General features: G+C 51.1%; 1 protein-coding gene across 3 annotated transcripts; it reads right to left on the minus strand.

Annotated features, from left to right (window-relative positions):
* Positions 1–2,942: 2,942 nt before the first annotated feature.
* Positions 2,943–16,934, minus strand: Hnrnpl (heterogeneous nuclear ribonucleoprotein L). 3 transcript variants are annotated; one of them, XM_047528641.1, is made up of 13 exons: positions 14,568–14,846; positions 12,612–12,730; positions 11,825–12,062; positions 11,628–11,713; positions 10,727–10,823; positions 10,572–10,644; positions 7,165–7,236; positions 6,773–7,053; positions 5,250–5,371; positions 4,757–4,958; positions 3,954–4,011; positions 3,745–3,840; positions 2,950–3,184 (listed from the first exon to the last, which is right to left on the minus strand). In XM_047528641.1, exons 1-13 carry the CDS (start codon positions 14,829–14,831, stop codon positions 3,126–3,128), a joined length of 1,767 nt encoding a protein of 588 aa, XP_047384597.1. In that variant the 5' UTR covers positions 14,832–14,846; the 3' UTR covers positions 2,950–3,125. The 3 variants fall into 3 exon arrangements, with proteins under 3 accessions (XP_047384596.1, XP_047384598.1, XP_047384597.1); XM_047528640.1 differs by having other exon boundaries at positions 2,943–3,184; positions 6,773–7,236; XM_047528642.1 differs by lacking the exon at positions 14,568–14,846 and adding an exon at positions 16,888–16,934 and having other exon boundaries at positions 2,949–3,184; positions 6,773–7,236.
* Between the last annotated feature and the right edge of the window lie 1,707 nt (positions 16,935–18,641).

Here is an 18,641-nt window from a genome sequence, read left to right on the forward strand (position 1 = left end):
AAGGCACTGGGATTACAAGAGTGCACCACTGTGCCTGGCCAAGACTGGTCCACTTTTTATTTCCCAATTTTCTGGTATGTCTGTTAACCCTCTCAGACTTAAGAGCTAACTTGGTCATTTCATTCTTCCCAGAGAAATTTTACCCCTTTAATAGTATAGGGTCCTATTTGTCAGGAGAGTTCGTTTCACACATTCTTAAAAAAAAAAAAAAGCCCTTGGAAAATGCATTACCCAAGAGCAAAAAATACCACTTAAGTAGGCTTCTTAGGGAGATGCTCACCAAGGTGGTGAACAGATGCCTCTGGGCCAATGGGACTATGGGAACTTTCCTTCTTAATGAACGTGTCTGCCAGCCAGCTTGACTAGAAAAGCAAGTTCTTTTGAAAGATAGAACCAGTAACACTCAACAGCTGACTGTTTAATTGACCATGCTATGGAAAACACTGAAGCCCCTATGCAGAAATAATATGTAAGGGGAAAGGGGTAAGAATATGTATCATTTAGTATAACCCTTTGGAGTACAGAGGATATATAGTTGTAAATGGCTTTGTACACTAGACAGTCGAGTGTCATCAATGGAAGGAGACTCGAATGCTAACAATGAAATTGGATGCTGGGATTGGTAAAATTTACTTTGCATTCCCTTTGTTAAAAAACCCTTGTTGGGCTGGGGCTGTAGCTCAGTGGTAGAGCGCTTGCCTGGCATTTGCGAGGCCCTGGGTTCAATCCTCAGCACCACATAAAAATAAATAAAAGTATTGTGTCCACCCACCCACAACTGAAAAAGAAAAAAGAAAAAAAAAAAAAAAAAAATTAAAAAAAACCCTTGTTGATTTAGAAGTGAACTTTCCTTGGTGAAGCAGGTTGGTTCAATAGATGTAAACAATGTGAACTTAAAACTTCAGATTTAATCCCAGAGCAGGTTGTAAAGCACACATTTGTACAACTCTAAGGTGCTACCATGTGTGATCTGTCCTGCAGGCCACTTCTTCTCTCCAGGATGAGGCAAAGTCATTTAACCAGGGTCCTTCCAGGTCTTACCCTTGCCGGAGCCATCTTGGGTTCACATCTCCAAGTGGCGAGTGTGACCATCTGCTGCAATTGCTCATATCCTTTAATCCACATAATTCCACTGCTAGGAATTTACTTTCAGATTAGTATCAGAGAAGTTGGCCAAGATACTTGTATAAAGACGATACACTGCAGTACTGTTTGCAGTGGCAAAACAGACCTGGAAATTACTCTCAGGACCAGGATAAGTAAATTACGACACACCTACAGTGACACTCAACAGGGTAGATAAGGTTGCTGTGTTATGACATACAGTTCAGAACACAACGGCACAAAGGGTTTTCTTTTTACGAAAATGCAGAGGTGAAAACTTCCTGAGAGAAAAAAATTACAAAGTAATTGTCAACAAGCTGGGGTGGCACACACCTAAGCTGCTCCTCAGCAGGTTGGGCCAAGGTTGAAAGTAAAGGCAGCCAGCATGACTTAGTGAGACCCTGTCAAAAAAGGGCCGGGGTCGTAGTTCAGTGGTGCAGCACCCTGGGTTCAACTCCCAGGAGGGGTGGGAATTATCACCACTGAGTAAACCACCTCAGCAGAACTTTCACTTTTCTTTCTGGAGTTGTTTTCCCACCTTCTGGAAAGGCGGACATGTGAGGCATGGTGGAGCGTGCGTGTCTGTAAGGCCAGCTCTCTGGAGGCTGAAATAGAATTACAAGTTTTGTGAAACCATGTCTCAAAAAATAAACAGGGGGGGCTGAGGAGATAGCTCAGTTGGTAGAGTGCTTGCCTTGTAAGCACAAAGCCCTGGGTTCGATCCCCAGCACCCAAAAAAATAAACAAACAGGGCTGTGGATGAAAGCTTAAAAAGGCATATACTCCCAAGGTTTAGGGCCCTTTTCTTGGACCCCTTGAAGCTTGAATTTACTATTTTGGTATTGGGAATTAAACCCAGAAATCCTTTACCACCAAGCTACATGTCCAACCTTTTTTTTTTTTTTTTTTTGGTACTGGGGATTGAACACTAGACCAGAGCCACATATATCCCCAGCCCTGATCTCACCGAGTCGCTTAGCGCTTCACTGTTGCTGAGGCTGGTTTTGACCTTGCGATCCTCCTGCCTTGGCCTCTGGAACTACCTGGCCCTAACCTATTGAAAAATGAAATCTCAGCAGGTCACGGTGGCTCATGCCTAAAATCCCAGTGGCTCAGGAGGCTGAGACAGGAAGATACAAGTTCAAATCCAGCCTCAGTCACTTAGTGAGGCTGTCTCTAAATAAATATAAAAAGGGCTAGGGATGAAGCTCAGTGGTTAAGTGCCCCTAGGTTCAATCCCCAGGACCAAAAATAAATAAAAAATCTCAACACCATTTATCAGAGATGGATGTGTCTACGTTGCCCAGACTGGTCTTTTAACTTGCAGCTCAAGTGACCCTCCAGCCCCAAGTCCAAGGCTCTAACACCAGCTTACTCTTAAAATGACTCTCAACTAGAATGAGCTTAAGTGCTTGAGCAGGGGCCTCCAAAACTCTCCCCGCCAATGCTGGGGATTGAACCCAGGGCCTTGTGCTTGTGAGACAAGCTCTCTACCAACTGAGCTAGATCCCCAGGCCCTCCAAAACTTTTAAATTTCCCCACACCTTCCATCTGCAGCCCACCATGACTTTCCTGAGGGCCTGGGGCTGTGTCCTGACCTGCCTGTACCTATTCCGAAGACTGAGTGGGAACGCCGAAAGCAAACACATCCTGGAATCCCAGCAAGTGCTATGTTTATTTTTCAAACAATTTTATTGAAATGTGCCAAGAGTACATGGGCAGCACAAATGTATGAACAGGAAAAAAAAAAAAAAAAAAAAAAAAAAAAAAAAAAAAAATCACATGTACAATAATCTTTAAAAAGTGAAGGTTAATCTTGGGAGATATCAGTTCCCCTCTCCCCTCCCCCTCCAGACTTCCAGCATTTCCATTATGGTTAAGCCTCTACTAACCTAGCATTAAAAAAAGGAATACAAGAACTTTTGCAAAAAAAAAAAAAGAAAAAAAAAAAAAACAAACCAACGGCATAAAGGAAAGAGAAACGTTTTCCTGCTCGGGTGGGGCTCTTCCTGGGCCCCTAATTAGGAGGCATGCTGAGCGGTGGAGAAGCATAACTTCAGAGTGTAAGGATATGGGCCATCTGCAAAGGAGAGGATAGAGAAGTCTGGCTGGGCTCTCAGAAGGCTCCCTGACCCAGTACCCACCTCCCACTTCTGCAGTTTAACTATGGAGGGTCTATATGTCACTGCATGATATGAAATGTAAAAAACAAAAAAATGAGCCGAATCACAAGGCACTTTCCTTTCTCTTCCTTCACTTCCATGGAGGGGTCCACTCCTACCACATTAGCTGTTCTAAGCAGTAGGCCTGGCACAGCTAATTTGATTTGGTGGCTAGTGAAAGCCCCCTTTTGGGGTATTGCCTGTGTTAGTCTCTAGTGCGAAGAAAATGACAGCTTGCTGGAGGGCATGTCTGAACAACTCCCAAGCCGGCAGTGGATGACAGCAAGCAGCCGGGCTGGCCCTCCCAGGAGGAGCATCATCAGACTGCTCTCCTGGCGACCAGGTCCTAGTTGCCTGTCAGTAACGGGGAGGAAATCTCATGGGTTCTATCTCAAAGGCAGGAAGGACAACTCTGGCCTGAAGCCAGCCAAGGTACCAAGCTACCAGGGGAATGACTCCAGGACACACAGATACTCACTTGGGTTTTTCATCTGGTAATGGTTTAGGAAGCCCAAAGTCTCCAAGGCATCACTCTTGGATTCCCACTCCAGCAGTCCAGAGGAACTGCGCTCACCTGAGTGGAAAGCAAGGAGAAAGCAGAGGGGTTTTGGCGGGCCTGACAGCAACCAAGCAGCTGCACGCCAAGCAGCCAAGGACTCTGTGGAGGAAGGCAGGAGCGTGACTCACTTTTGCCTGAGAATACTTTCACAGAAGTTGGCCGCTTCACTCCCAGCTCGTCGCAGATCTGCAACAGAAACAGAAGGTGGAGGAAGTCAGGACACAAGGACAACACAAAGCGGAACTCAAGAGGAACTTAAGCAGACAAGGTCCCATAGGGCTGAGTGCTTGAGTTTTTCTGGAGAAAGCGTTTCCAGTTTTGATCACAATTTTAAGGTGTCCTTAAAGGTGTCCCTGTGACAAAGTTAAAAACAGCTTTAAATTATCGACACTGACAAGGACTGACTCGAAATGTGCTTTCAAATCTCCTCTCTTCAGTAGCCATGTGGGCATTGACGTAAGTGTTTGCTCAACTGCAGGCAATCATCTGAGGCTGGAGTCTGGTCCAACCTGCAGACCTGCCTCTTAGCCCTCCTGCCCTCCAGTCAGCTGTCCTACTCCCCTGACCACGCTCTCCGGGCCCGCCTTTGGGATCTTATGCAGAGACTGAGGTGCCCAGACAGGGCATGATTTTAAGACTGCACTCTGATCATGGGTCCCTGAAGACTTTCCCAGCAAATGGGCGGTGGCTCCAGCTTGCCAAAAATGCAGATCAAGGCAAACTCAACTGTTGCTGCAGTTTGGTGCCACTTTCTCCTGTCTGGACTGTGAGCAGGGATCCCCATGTGTCCCAGTCTCTGCTGTGTCTCCAGTACCTAACCCAGAGGCCAGCAGAGAAACTCAATGGTTTAATTGTTGAAAAACAAAATGAGTAGCCCACTCAGAAGGCAGCAGTGAAGGACAAGCTGCCTGAGAAGCGCCATGGCACTCACCTCAAAGAAGTTCTCTTCAGTCACCTCCAAGGGGGCGTTGAAGAAGTGCAGCACGTTACTGGGGTGCTGGATGCGGTTCTTGGCTGCCTGTTCTGGAGTGGAGAACCGGTTGTTTCTTGATTCACTGAAGTCTTTGTAACTGCAGGACCCGTCTTCCAGCCCGTACGACTGACCGGGCATAATGGCTGGCTGCTTGGAGACACTGTTGGAGGGGTAAAAGGGAGCCTTTGTCAGATCCTAAGTTATCCCCTAAGCCCTCCCCTGTGGCCTCGGCTGACGGTGTGGAGTGCCTCACGGGACTGCTCCCCTGGCAAGGCAAGGCTGACCTGCTTTCTGCCAGCCTCAGAAGATGGGCAGAGAACACAGTTGCCCACACCCCATTCCAGCCCAAGTAACCACCTCGGTCTCACTGTGCGCCTGCTAGGCTCACTCCCAGCCCATCTCTCCTCAGTTCTTCTCCAACCCTCCCTTTGCCTGGCATGACAGAACCTACCAGACATTCATCTTCTGCCCGAACATGAAGTTGTTGTTGAGATGAGTAATGGCTCGGTCAACAGCATAGCCATCAGCCATTTCCACCATGGCGGCCCCTGGCTTGCTTTTCATGAACTTCACCTTGGGAAGAGGGGCTGCAGTCAGCACTACTGCCCAGCTATCAAGTTAGCTATCTGTCCCAAGTCAGTCAGAAGCAGTAATGCCTCCTCTGGCCCTGGGCTTCTTACATTTTCTCACTCTAAGAGGGGAATCAGGCCACCTGAAAAACATCCCTGGCCTCTGAGTATGCTCACTCCAGGCAGCAAGGTATGGGCAGTGTTCTACCTGTAGGGCAGGCCCCATGGGTGGGTCATTTAATGCAACACAACAAGAGACAGTATGCACAATGAGGAAACAACAGTCCCCCCCTCCTTTTTTTTGGGGGGGGGGGGTCAGTTCTATTACATGGGCCTATGTTGCCCTGGTCACGATGTAAAGGATGTTTTGTTTTGCCGTGCTAGGGACCAAACACTGGTGCTAGGCAAGTGCTCTACCACTGAGCTGCAGTCCCAGTCCCGAAGGCAGGTCTGAATGAGGGACCTGCACTGGGAAACAGCACGAGAGAGCAGCACAGACTGAGGTCAGGCTACTTAGCTCCAAGTACTGCTTCCACATCAAGGTCCTGTGAACCCAGATAAGTAATTTAACCTTCATCCTTTCCTGTCCCATTAAGGTTTGTGATAATTAAAAATTACCTGTACCACACCTTTAACAATACTTCACATATAAACACATGCACATGAACTCTTTTTTGTAGTACTAGGGATTGAGCCCAGGAGCCCTTATTACTGAGCTATATATATATAAAGGGGGCTGGGGAGCCCCTTTGAATTTTGAGACAAGGCCTTGCTCAGTTGCTGAGGCTGGCCTGAAACCCGGAATCCTCCTGCCTCAGCCTGTTGAGCTGCTGGGATTACAGACATATGTCCCACCAGGCCCACCTTAACTCCTATCTCTAATGAGCAAGCCAGGGGCTACAGACTTAAAAGGTTTCTAAGACAAGAAAGGTCTGAAGTAAACAAACAAAAAGCACTTGGTCTCAGGCATTCAATCAGCCTACATCCAGTCCTGGCCAACTGTCCCACAGGGAATACAAAAAAGCCCAGTACTGTCAACAGTTCAAGTTTTCCAGAAGAATTTCTCACCTAATGGTCTAATAGGCACATTTTTATACATCTTACCAATTTTCATATTTACATCCTGTTAAGTTCTAGTACTTTTACGTGATAAAATCCTGGATTCACACTGGTAATTGCAAGAAAAATGATAACCAAAACCCACAATGAAACACTCACAGTGAGAATCAAACAAAACCCATCTGCAACAGATTACTTGAGCCACCTGAGTCACCCACTTCAGAGGCACCCTCTGCTCCCCACTGGCTCGGCTCTTCCCCCTCCGCTGCCTGGCAAGCTGAGGCCCAGGGCCTTCCTTGGGCCCACCGGGTCGACAAGGCAAGCAGCTGTCGCAGCAAAAGCTCACCTTCTCCACATTGCCATACAAGCAGAAGACATTGAAGACTCGATCACAGTTCATCTTAGATTGATCCAAGCCATAGACCATGAGCACAGGGCTGTCGGCGTGGGGGCCATACTCGGGTGGTGGGGGAGGGGGTGGGGGGTGCCCATACTGGGGGCCGTAGCGGCTTGGGCCCCGACGGTGACCCCCCACTGGTGGGCCCATCCTTCTCCCTTCGTAGTGAGGTGGGGGGGGCCCGTAGCCCTCATCATGGTAATGGCTGTGGTACCCACCGTGGGGCCCTCCTGGGGGGTGGGAAGGAAAGAGAGGGAGGACGGGTGAGAATTTGCGCGGCGGGCGGCGGGCAGGGGCACATGAGCCACGGGAGTCCACGGAGGGGAACCCCCTGCCCTCACCATATTCTGCGGGGTGATCTCCCAGGAGAGGGGGCTGCCTCTGGCGTTTGTTGGGGTTACTGCCAGGGTCACCTGCAGACAGAGAAAACAGTTACAAATGGAACTCAAAAAAAAGAATGTCCCTCTTCCTTCTGACTAAAAAGGCTCATCTCAAAGTTGCTTAGCTCCTAAGAGCTTCACTGCAAACCCTTTTCTTACAAGGGCTGCTGGGGATCCCTTCCTAAGTCCTAACCCAGGGTGGGCATGAAGCCCAGGCCTGGAAGCTGGGGCCTACTCCCCACCCCCACCCCCTGCCCACACCAAGGAGGCTGGTTTCCTTTCTGAGGGAAGAGGCCAGGTTCTGTGCTTACACACTCTTACACTACCTCAGCCTCAGCCTCAAGTGGAAGGCCAACTCTAGGTCCCCTGGGGAACCTGTGAGCTACTATGGAACTGATGGAAGGGTCAAGAACAACTTTGGGAAATAATGCCCAATGAAGGGAGGAAAGGGTAAGAGCAGATAAAATAACCCAGGAAGGGCAGAAACAGGGTAAAATGTGCCCCTCCTCCCCCCAGGATCTGGGGGCTCTAGATTCCATTCTCTAGTTCTGTGCTCTCTAGTCCCTTTGTTCTCAACCCTGGGCCCAGTCACCCTCCTCCCGGTCCCATCCAGCCCGAGAAGACAGACTAGGAGCTGACGAGCAGGGCAACAGCAGAATCAGATCAAGTGAGCAGTCATGTACAAGGCATTAACATTCTCAGACCCAACAATGGCGCAGTCACCTCCCAACCCCAGCTGCAGTTCATAACACTGCCATTAATTTAGTGCTTAAGTGGCAGACACTGGGCTAAACGCTTTACAGACATCACAGCTTCTTGAATTCCTCACAACAACCCTATGAGGTAGGTACTAATGCTTCAGCCCCATTTTACAGATAAAAAAAACTGAGTAGTTACCTTTTAACTGAGCAGTTAAAAGACACTTTGGCTCAACGTCACAAAGCAAGTTAGTGGCTGGGCCAGGATTTGAACCGGGTCTGGCAGACTCCAAAACCCAGGGCTCGAAACCAATGCCCTTTTCTGCCACCTGGCCTGGGTTTTGTTTTTTAACAGTCAAGTCATTACAAAGATGGAAAAGGGCTACTTACAGCAGAAGTACAGAGTACAATGTCCATTTGTCACAAAAAACAAATCTGTATTTTCTCTTACCATTGGACGCTTCAACAGTGAGTTAGCACAGTTCTGAAAGATGGCGTCCCATCAAACATACACTGCGACCCTGCATCACATGGTTTTACAGTCATAAATACAAGTTACGGTACACATCCGCTACATTTTTTTAAGAATTGTTTTAAAAGTCAATGTTTTGATTAAATCAAAATTGGCTCACAGATGTTCTGTCCTCGGAAGATATCAGAAAGTGGAAATGAAGGTGTATGCAGTGGGTAGTGTCCCTCCGTGTTGTCACTCCTCACATTGTGTGCTGCAGTGCGGTGCTTCTGGCTGTGTAGCGCTCCATGTGCGTGTCTCCTGGTATGAAGTGTGCCAGTGGCCCCACTACGCCCGCACTTTTGGCCTCGGGAGCGCGCCCGGTTACCCACCAGCAGGTAACTGTGTGCCTCTGAGCTGTTTGGCTGTCTGGTTTTAGGTCTGTTTTGGTTTTTTGATTTTTTTTTTTGTTGTTGTGGTTTAAGCTTTTTTTTTTTTTTTTTTTTGGTTTGTTTCTGATCTCCAGTTGGTGCAGATTATGTTGGCAGCCGGTGACTGCAGAAAAAATAAAAATATCAAAACAGAAAAGAAAAAAAGAAGGCCCTCCCCAAACCAAAGGACTTAAAAAAGCAACCCATATGGCGAGGAATGGAGAGAGGATCCTATTGTCTTGGAGGCCCATGGAATCTACTTCAGTCTATGAAACGTTCTCCGAAAAGAGCACCGCTGGCTGGCTGGGAGAGCTCTGTTCTCTGTGTTTCCTACTTCTGTGTACATTCTTGGGTTCAAGTTTGCTTGGATTTTGACTTTTTTTTAATGTTTAATAAAAAAAGCAGTGTCTGCTGCCATGTTGCGTTTCTTTCTCTCTTTGTCTCTGTCTGCCTCTGTCTCTGTGCTTGTAGCTGTTCCTTGGAGCGCGGTGTGGTGTTCTTGATGTAGTGAGCTCAAGTCTGCGGCTGTTTCTGGGGACGTGGTGGAGGCTGCATGTTCTGTTCTCTCCAGGAAGAGCTAGTGGTTTTCTACCCTGTGTGTTGGTGAGCAATGTGCAGAGGCAGAGCCGCTGAAGTATGGTTCCTGAGGGGGTGGCGAAGCACCGCCCTCACTCCAGGTTACCTCATCAGCCCTCGATTTTTGGGCCCCCGCCTTGGGGCGGCCAAAGCTGAGAGGCATCAAAACCAATGCACAGCCAGCCCCTGCCACTAGCCCCTGCCGGTCTGCACATCTTCTACTTATGTTCCTTGGAGAAGAAATGGTTGGTTGCCATGTTTCTGTTAGCAGTCATGTAATGCCATTGCCCGCTCTGGTACATTCACTTGGTCACCAATTTGCCTCTGACCTTTGGAGCAGCCAGGCCCACAGGGCCCATTGTGAGGGTCCTGGGGAGACTAGCCCACCCTGCCCACTGCATTCCCAGCTGCAAAGGTGAGCAAAACAGGCCTCCCTAGGAGTGGGGCCTCTGGCTCCCAGCGCCTCTGCGATGTCAGCAACCAGCCTCCTCCCTCAGCCCATGGCCTAGTTCGACGAATCAGACCAAGATTTGGACGGTCTTGCTGATTTTCAGAGGGGGTGCCGCTGCTTTTCAAAGGCAATCCTCCACCTCTCCCGCCTACCATTCTTGGCAGACTAGGGGGTAGTCCATTTGGGCCCCCTGCAGAGTTGTTGAGTCCCCTATACAAATGAGGTGTGGCGTGTCCGCCCTGGTCCAATCCAGAATGTCTGACCTCCACAAGGTCAGTTTGCTCAAAGGCTCTGCTGCGAAGTCCAGCAGCCCTCATCCCCTCCTCCATCTGTCATCCCCACAACCAGACCCTCTCAACAGCAGAGAGCAAGAGGACCATTCCTGGCCCAGTGGGAGTGAGAGTCAGTGACCCTAACCAGGCTCTAGAAGGAAAGCAGCAATATCCAGCTGGGAGCTGCTACTGGTTTCTAAGTCCCTTGCCAGGCTTCATCCTCAGTGAAGCCATGATTCCCACCTGGTCCAAGCCTCGGCCTTGACTCTGCACCCTCAGCTCTTCAGAGGGCCCCAAGCAGGACCTGTGCAGGTCCCTCATTCGCCCTCTTATCACTGGGGTGTCTTTTCCAAGAACTGACCCAAAGGCCCTCCCATGTCCATAGGGAGCCCAATGGCATTACATAACCCTGAGCCCGGGTCTATGAAGTGCACTAGTCGAGTGAAGGCGAGGCAGGTGTGTTTAGAACAAAGTGGCCGTCAGGATTACCTTGTCCACTGAGGTTGGGGTTTGTGTAGTCCCAAGTATCTTGATCATTCTTGAACACATTCAAGCGTGTAGGCTGTAAGGACAAGACAAAATTGAGATCAGCCATACCCATCTCACCTAAAAGCTGACAAGGAGCAGTCACTTTCCAAACCTACCTTTGCATATTCAATCTTCAGAGTGCAACAGCCAGAATAGATGTCAGCCCCATTAAGCGAGGCCTTGGCCCGCTGGGCACTTTGCACAGAGTCAAATGTGAGTTAAATTAAGGAAGGTCCCAACATGGAAGCTCTTTGGAAAGGGCTTCCGGTTGTCTCAAACAGGGATGAGCTCAAGACAGCACCCAACTGTGGTGCATGTGGGCTCTGTGGTCAGTTAACTGCTCACAGCCCCAGGTGAGAAGTTGAAACTGTGGAGATGGGACTGGAGTGCTGCCCATGGGGGAGTGGCCACTACCCAGAGTACTCCCACTATCTGCACTCGCCAGATCAGCAGCAGTGGTGGTAACAACCTCCTTAGTGCCCCCACTCTAGGCCAAGTCCCCACCCATCTCTCCTGCTGCCCTATCTCAGAAACATTAGATTACAACTTGACCTGAGAAGTCCATTAGCAGCTTCCCACTACACCCTGCCCAAGCATCGTGCCACTGTCCAGGATGCTTTAATAACTCCTCCCAGTATCTTTAACAAAACCCTTTCCCTTGGCAGCTACTCCACATTCTTTAAATCCTCATCACCTTTGAGAAGGTCATTTACCCCTCCATCTGGAATACCCATTCCTATCACCTCATGGAAATAAGACAGCCTTCCTTGGGGACCTGCCCAGGTTGCCTTTTACGCTCTTTTCCCCACATTATCTCACAGTTCATTCGTTCTCATAAGATTTTTTTCACTGTTACAACCTAAGTCTGGTTTCGGGTTATCTTTCCCATCAAAGCTTGAACTCTATAAAGGCATCTGGTACCTGGCAGGCATACACATGCTGAACAAAAGAATGTTCCTAAGCCACGTCCTGTGAGAACCCCACCCAAAAGTACACCTGTTTCCCCGTAAAGGATATTCCACCATGGCCTGGACTCCATTCTTCCGGAAAATGACAATTCTCTGGACAGGACCACAAGGATTACAGATAGTGTAAAGAACATCCTGTAAAAGCAAAGATGGCAAAATGAAGCAAGGTGGAGGAGTCCTGGGAAGTCAGTCTGGCTTGGGGAGATGGAGAAGGGAGGAGCCCACAGGAATGTCTGCTGCACACACCGTGGTTATGGAATATATGGGGTTCAAGATGGTAAAGAGAAGCACGCTGTTAACGCTCCGGGAGTCATCCGAGTCCCCAGGGCGAGAGATCTTCTGGCTGGTAGAATAATTGACAAAAGCAGGGTGACCAGCAATATAGATTTGGTTGTCGGCTGCGTAGTTCACTGCATTGCAAGCCCCCAACACATCTTCAAATTCTACCAGTGCTTGTCTCTTCTTAGGCATCACCACCACATAGCTGGCAGAGAGAACACAGGTCTCAGTCATCATGGGGGCATGGGAATGAAGAGGACATCTTTCAGTTTTCTTTGAAATGATCCAATACTCCATGCCACAGGTATAGTTTTAAGTCATCCCTTCCTCTGGGACCTCCTTCCGACCTCTCCTCACCTGACTGAGTCAGGTGCCTCCCACATACCCCAGTTTTCCCTATCACAGTGTTAATCTCTCTGGATGGGCAAGTTTCTGGGAAGAGGAATCGAGGATAATTGTGTTCCCTTTTTTATTCTCACTACATCATGTATGCCAAATAGTTAACAAATATTTGCTGAGTAAAACAATGCTGACCAGAAACTATGAGACAGAGGAAATAAAGGATATGGAACTTGCTACAACATGATCCAAAGTTCAATGGTCAACCCCAAGAGTAGAGATGGCACAGGGTCTAGCCAAGAACCTTGGACCAGAATGGCAAAATCACTACTTTCAACCAGAAACCAATGTCACAAATGGAAACTAGGGAGTTGACGTCTTTTCAGACCTGACTCCTGGCCTTTGAGCCCAGTACCTGATGGGTCCAAACTCCTGCAACGCCTCCACAAGATCAGCTTCTACCACACCGTCAATCAGGCCCCTGATGTGGACAACTGGGGAGGCAGGGGTTTTGTGGGGGTCATCGTAGTTCTCCTGAGAATGGAAAGAGAAACAAGATCTCATTTCAAGACAATCAAGATAACAGTCCACTGGACCTCTGTACTGTTGGAAATCCAGTCAAATAAGTAAGTTACATGTCACCAAGGAAAATGCATGGGGCAGAAGAGGGGCAGCAATTCAACCCAATCACCCCAAAAGGATTCTGGACAAGTTGAGGAGTAGCCCTGAGTGACAGTCACTTGCCCACTGACTATAGCTTCTGAGAACAGGAAAAAGGACAAGAAAATCTCATATTTTACATTCCTCCAAAGACCCATCTCTTCTGCTCAATCAAGGAAACACAGGAACCGTGGCTTAGAAAGCAAATTGGCAGGAAAGGCTTAAACAGTTGTTTGCTGTGGACTGAACAAAGATGTACTCTGCATGTGCCCCACCTTTGTACTTCCTCTGGCTGAGCAAACCTTCACCGCCCAGCAGGCCAGACTGTGCTCCACCAGTCATCCCCAAGACCAGTCAGGGCCAAATAGCACATGCCCTTGAACTTGTTGCAAATTGGACAATTTTGACTCCTTCAGGCCTTTAATCTCTCCCACCAAAACCTGCTTTGGAAAATACTGCCTAAGCCTGACTGAAGAAAAACAGGATGAGGAAACCGAGAAAGAAGAGCAACTCCAACCCACACTAAGTTCCTTCTCAGGGGAAATATCTTTCCAGATACAGAGATAGAAGCCTCTGGGACTCAGGAGCAAAGTAACTTTCTGCTCCATCTTGATCTCCTGGGCTCTGGGCCCAGACTCCTGCCTAAGAAATCACTGGGCAGAAGACCATGGAACAAGGACAGAACTGGATTCTATTTCAAGAACCAACCACACAAACCACAGGAGACACACCCTTCCCGGTGACTACTGGCCCTGAATTCTAATTCTAGAATTGTCCCTTACTAGCTATATGAATTAATTTCCCTCATCCTTTTGCTTGTTTCTTCTCTGTAAATTGGGAATCCTCATACCTGTCCCAGTGCCACAGAGGGACAGAGATTCAATTATGTTGTCTTTTAAGCGTGTGAAACAAAGTCGGGAAGATTAAATAGAAGCTGTTTAATAACTTCACAGCGAATGGGGCTGGGCCCCAGCCCACAGGGATCACTGGTGGTCTTTTCGGTATGGGAGATTTACGAGGCTGAATCCCTTTTCCGTGGCCACACGACCAGGGAATATTTTGACTTATCAAACTCCAAGAAACTGAAATTGTAAGCAAACTTGTCATGGTTCCAACGTTTGGCTCAATTCCCGGGCGGCTAAAACTGTCTTTCCCAAATCTTCCCATTCTCAACGCCCACAAACATGGGGAAAATAGTCTGTGTCGGGGTTGTATTTTCCAATAAATCAATATCCGTCTGGAGTCATGGCATGACGCCGCTGGGATCAAACAGCCAGCGGCCGGAATTCCCCACTCCGCCAGGCCGCCGCCCACCCGTTCCCGCTCACCAGGTGCCCCCCCAACCGCCCACGAGGCCAGGCGAGAGAAGCGCGCCTGCGCACCGGGCCAAAGAAGCAAATGATAAAAGAAGGGGGGCGGAAACGGCCCGGCCGCGTGCCCGACCCCCACACGCAAGCCCGCGGCGCCTGCGCAGTACGCGGCCCGCAACGCGAGCAGCTTCCTCCACCTCCTCAACCCCCGCTCAGGATTGCGCGCACGCGCAAGCGCCTGTCCTCGCGCAAACCCCGCCGTTTGCCCAACGCCTGCCCCTCCCCCACTCCCGTCAGCGGCGCGAGGGCCTGGGCGCCTGCGCAGAGGGGCACCCCAAAATAAATACCCTCAAAGTACGAAAATTTCCCTCCCTTCCCAGAGTCTAAAGCCCTAGCCTCACCCCACCGCCGCCTCCCGCCGCCCCGGCTCCTCCACCGCCGCCGCCACCGCCTCCGTGCTGGTCGCCGGCGTTGTCAGTCTTCAGCCGTTTCGGAGCCCGGCCGCCCTCACTGCCGCCGCCGTAGTAGCGGCCACCGCCGCCTCCGCCGCCCGCCGCCGCCATCTTCACCATCGCTCCCGACCGCCTCAGCTGCTCGTCCGGCTGCTGCCTCTGCTCCAGCCGCCGACGCCGCTTCTCCGCCCGGGGCAGCAGCCTCCGCGACATGGCGGCGCAGAACCCGCCTCCCCCCGCCTCTCATTGGGGGAGGGACCCGCCCGTCACCCGCCGCCCCCACCCGATAGGGGGAGCCACTGGCCCCGCCGCGGGGGGAGGGGAAGCTTCTGCACGCCTTGCACGATTATTGGACGCTGCTCACGCCATTCTGCAAGAGGGCCCACCCTCGTTTGTCTGAAACACTCCTTATAGGCGAGGGCTTTCTGCCAGTCATTTCTCCAATCCCGCCGCCTTAAAATAAACTCCAACTTGATAGGTCAGATTTCTGGCATTGCCCGGCCTCACTAAGAGCGCCTAATAGGAGCGACTCTCCAAATCTCAGGAGAAGTTCCGCCTCCTTCCCACTTTCATTGGTTCTGTCGATAATCCGTCAAACTGAAAGTTCAGTCTCCCCAGTCACGACTACCTTCCTTGGCCACTCTGCAAGCAAACGAGGAAGGCCTTCATTTTTGCCTCACTGCAGTGGTTACTGCAGATGCCCATCTCTTCTGTCACCACCCAATTGGTCAGTGGAGAGTGGAAAGAATACCCTCTCGCTAGATGGTAGGACTACTGATGGTCTCTGATTGGTGAAAAAGGGGAGGCGTAGGCGCTCTTTGGCGCAGTCTAGGAACGGATGGGAGCAAGGACGCATGCGCTAATGTGCTTTTAGGGGCCTCCCAGAGGCGGGGTGACCCGTCAAGGAAGCGATCTCGGGAGTACCTGGAGTACTTTTTGAGTGCCTGATGTTTACCGCTCCGGAAGTCTAGACCAACATTGAGGGCAATTCCCGGGTTATCTCTATCACCATCTCTTTGCTTGTATCTGTCCATCGCTAACCTATCCAGGGCCGGAGGATTGTTTTTTTTTTTTTCCAAACTTTGTTCTCACCCTGTCAGTTCGCCAGTCATTTCGCTACTCCACCTCTAAATTCGGCCACAATAACTCCTTTCAGTTCGGAGAAGGGGAAGAATCTTTCCCACACCTCTCCATCTTTGCCCGTGTGGGCCCCTCTCCCCAGAATACTTTTCCCACTATCCCTCTAGTAGAAGCTAAGGGTTAGTTCCCCTTGTCCGTGCAGTCTCCGTTCACAGGTTCCCTGCCAGCCCAGATCGCCGGGATTTGCCTTCGGATAACTCAAGCCTCTGGCATTCACATGACAGCCCTGGAGAGTCCCAGGGGAGCGGTACCCTCAGAGGTTCCAGCTAAGTCCAAAGATCCGAGCTCGGGGGCGGGGCGCCCCAGTTACAGCGGGCGGGGGGCGGACCAGGGACCCGCCCAAGGTCCCGCACGGAGGGCTGTCCCTTACGGGGCTGCCTCCCGTGGGACACCACAGAGGCTAGGGATATGGCTCAGCGGTAGGGCGCTCACTTCGCCTGCTCGAGGACCTGGGTTCCATCCCCATCACCCAAAATTTAAAATAATAAAAAGAAAAGAATGAGAAGCAATCAAACGAGTTTAGAGGTCGTGGGAGAGGCGGAGGGCAGGCCCAAAGGTGCTCCGGAACCTTTTCACCCGGGTGTAGGGGTTCCCACAGAAAGCGTCCTCGTGGAAACTAAGTTTGAAACGGGGTCAAGGGCACCGAAAGAATGAGCGGTGCCGGCTTGGGGAACCAGAGTTTTGCTGGAAAGTGTCTGAGGAGACCCTAAAATCAACTCCCAACTCGCACCCGGAAGATCACAAAAACCCCGCAGAACAGAGACAGAGGGCGACGCCGGTTCTGGACCACGTGACGCGGCGGAGGGCGGGGTCGCCGGCCAGACGTCAGAGGAATGCGGTGGGGGAGGGGAGGACCCCGGCCCCTCCCCTCCCCGCCCCCGCGCCCGGCCCGGACGCCCCTCGCGCCGGCGTGCGCCGACTGAACGCCGCCGAACCGGTCGGGGCGCCGCACGCCGCAGGCCGCTCTTCCCGCAGCGCGCGCCCACGGCGGCGACCCGGCGCCCGCGCCGTCTGCACCCCACGCTCGCGGCCGCCGCCCCACCCCCAGCCCTCCGCGCGGCCGGCGGCGGGTGGCGCCTCTCGCCGGTGTCCCCGCGCCCCTCCCTGACCCCGCGCCCCGGTCCCCTACCAGCTCGGCGGCGAGCCTGGCCGGCCGTCCGGGATCGAAAAGAGAGCAGACACTGGGAAGTTTTGGGGGAGGGAGGGGCGGGCCTTAAAGGGACCACGACCTCTTTTCAGCCCGGAAAAAAAAAGATATGTGTGGGGGGCAGACCGAGGAGGCCACGAGGCCAGAAAGGAATGGGAAGAGCACTGGACCGCTGCACTCGAACCCCGCGCCTCTGTCCCAAACCCACCCCCACCCGCAGGCAGAAAGGCGGGCAGTGGTTGTTCGGGATTCAGGGCTCGCTCCTGGTCAGCCAGGCGTGGTGTCGGTTTGTTGGGTTAGGTCGTACCGATGGTTAAACGGACTCGGGATGCAAGTGACTAACCCAAGATGCCTCAGCGTGTCAGTGGCATGGCAGGATTTGACGCCAATAACCTGTGCGCTGCAGGCCCTGTGTGGTTCTGGGGGTAGCAGTAGAGGATGGGGATGAAGAACAAGGCTCTGGGGTCACAGTGCCATGTTCCCATGTGGAGGCTTCTGCCTTGGGATACTGAGTCAGCAATTTGGGGCTTCTATTTCCTCACCCATTAGGGACTCAGCAGTAGCCCCTTCCTCAGGGTGGACGTGAGGACTGCTTGGGGTGCATGGAACAAAGGGAACCTAAGAGGCCTACCCCCATTTCACAGGTGGCTGGAAACAGACCCACAGAATGCAAGGAACAGCTGGAAATTCCACAGCAAGGCAGCCTCTGAAGGAGCGAGTCACTCCCCTCTGTTCGTGCCAGGCACCTGACCTGCGGGTTCTTATAAATCCACACCTACCCCTTTCCATTTGTTCTCTATCTGGCACAAACACTGCCTTTCCTTATGTTTGTTAGTCAAAGTTCACTCCTGCCTCAGGATCTTTGCACTAACTGATCCCTCTACCTGGATGTTCTTCCAGATCTTTGCTCCTTTTCATCTTACCTGCCTTGGCTAGGGAGTCACGTCTTGACCAGTACAGTCTAGTTAACCTCAATACAGTGTTTTTGCTTGTTTTGAACCCAGGGACACAGCCACTAAACCACCCCCCCACCCCCCCACCCCCGCCTTTTTTTGAGATAGCGTCTTGCTAAGTTGCTTGCCCTGGGTAAATTGCTGAGACGGACCTTGGACTTGCCTTCTTGCCTCAGCCTCCTCAGCTGCTAGGCATGTGCCACTTTGCCCAGCTCCCCACACAGTTTTAACCGTGGCTCCCCATTTAACTACCTTTTTATTCTACCAGCCACATGAAACTGTCCAGCCCTTTGGGGGCCAAAAGTAAGTTAAGAAATGCACCACATTACTTCCCCCCCATCCCCCCCACCTTTTTTTGTAGTGGGTTTGGAACCTGGAGCCTGTGCAAGCTAGGCAAGCACCTTACCACCAAGCTATGTCCCAGCCCTTTATTTTATTTCGAGACAGGGTCTTTCTAAGTTGCTGAGAATGGCCTCAAACTTGTGATCCTCCTGCCTTGGCCTCCCGAGCTGCTGGTATTTAGGCAACATTTTGGTAATGGAGTGCATACACCACAGTGATCCACTAAGATTGTCATTATGGCCTAATGATGTCAGCCATCTTAGTGGGAAGTACACTCTGATGTTTGCACAACAAAACCCCCTAATGACACATTTCCGGGAGCCTCCCACGCTTAAGTGAGGCCTGATTGTGTGTCTTCATTCCTGCAGTGACCTGCCCTCCAGGCATTTCTGCATCCAGCAGGGTGGGTTGGGGCACCTGGGTTAAAACAGTGAACACATA

This window comes from Sciurus carolinensis, chromosome 16 (genome assembly GCF_902686445.1).
Source record: "Sciurus carolinensis chromosome 16, mSciCar1.2, whole genome shotgun sequence".
Taxonomy (NCBI): Eukaryota; Metazoa; Chordata; class Mammalia; order Rodentia; family Sciuridae; genus Sciurus; species Sciurus carolinensis.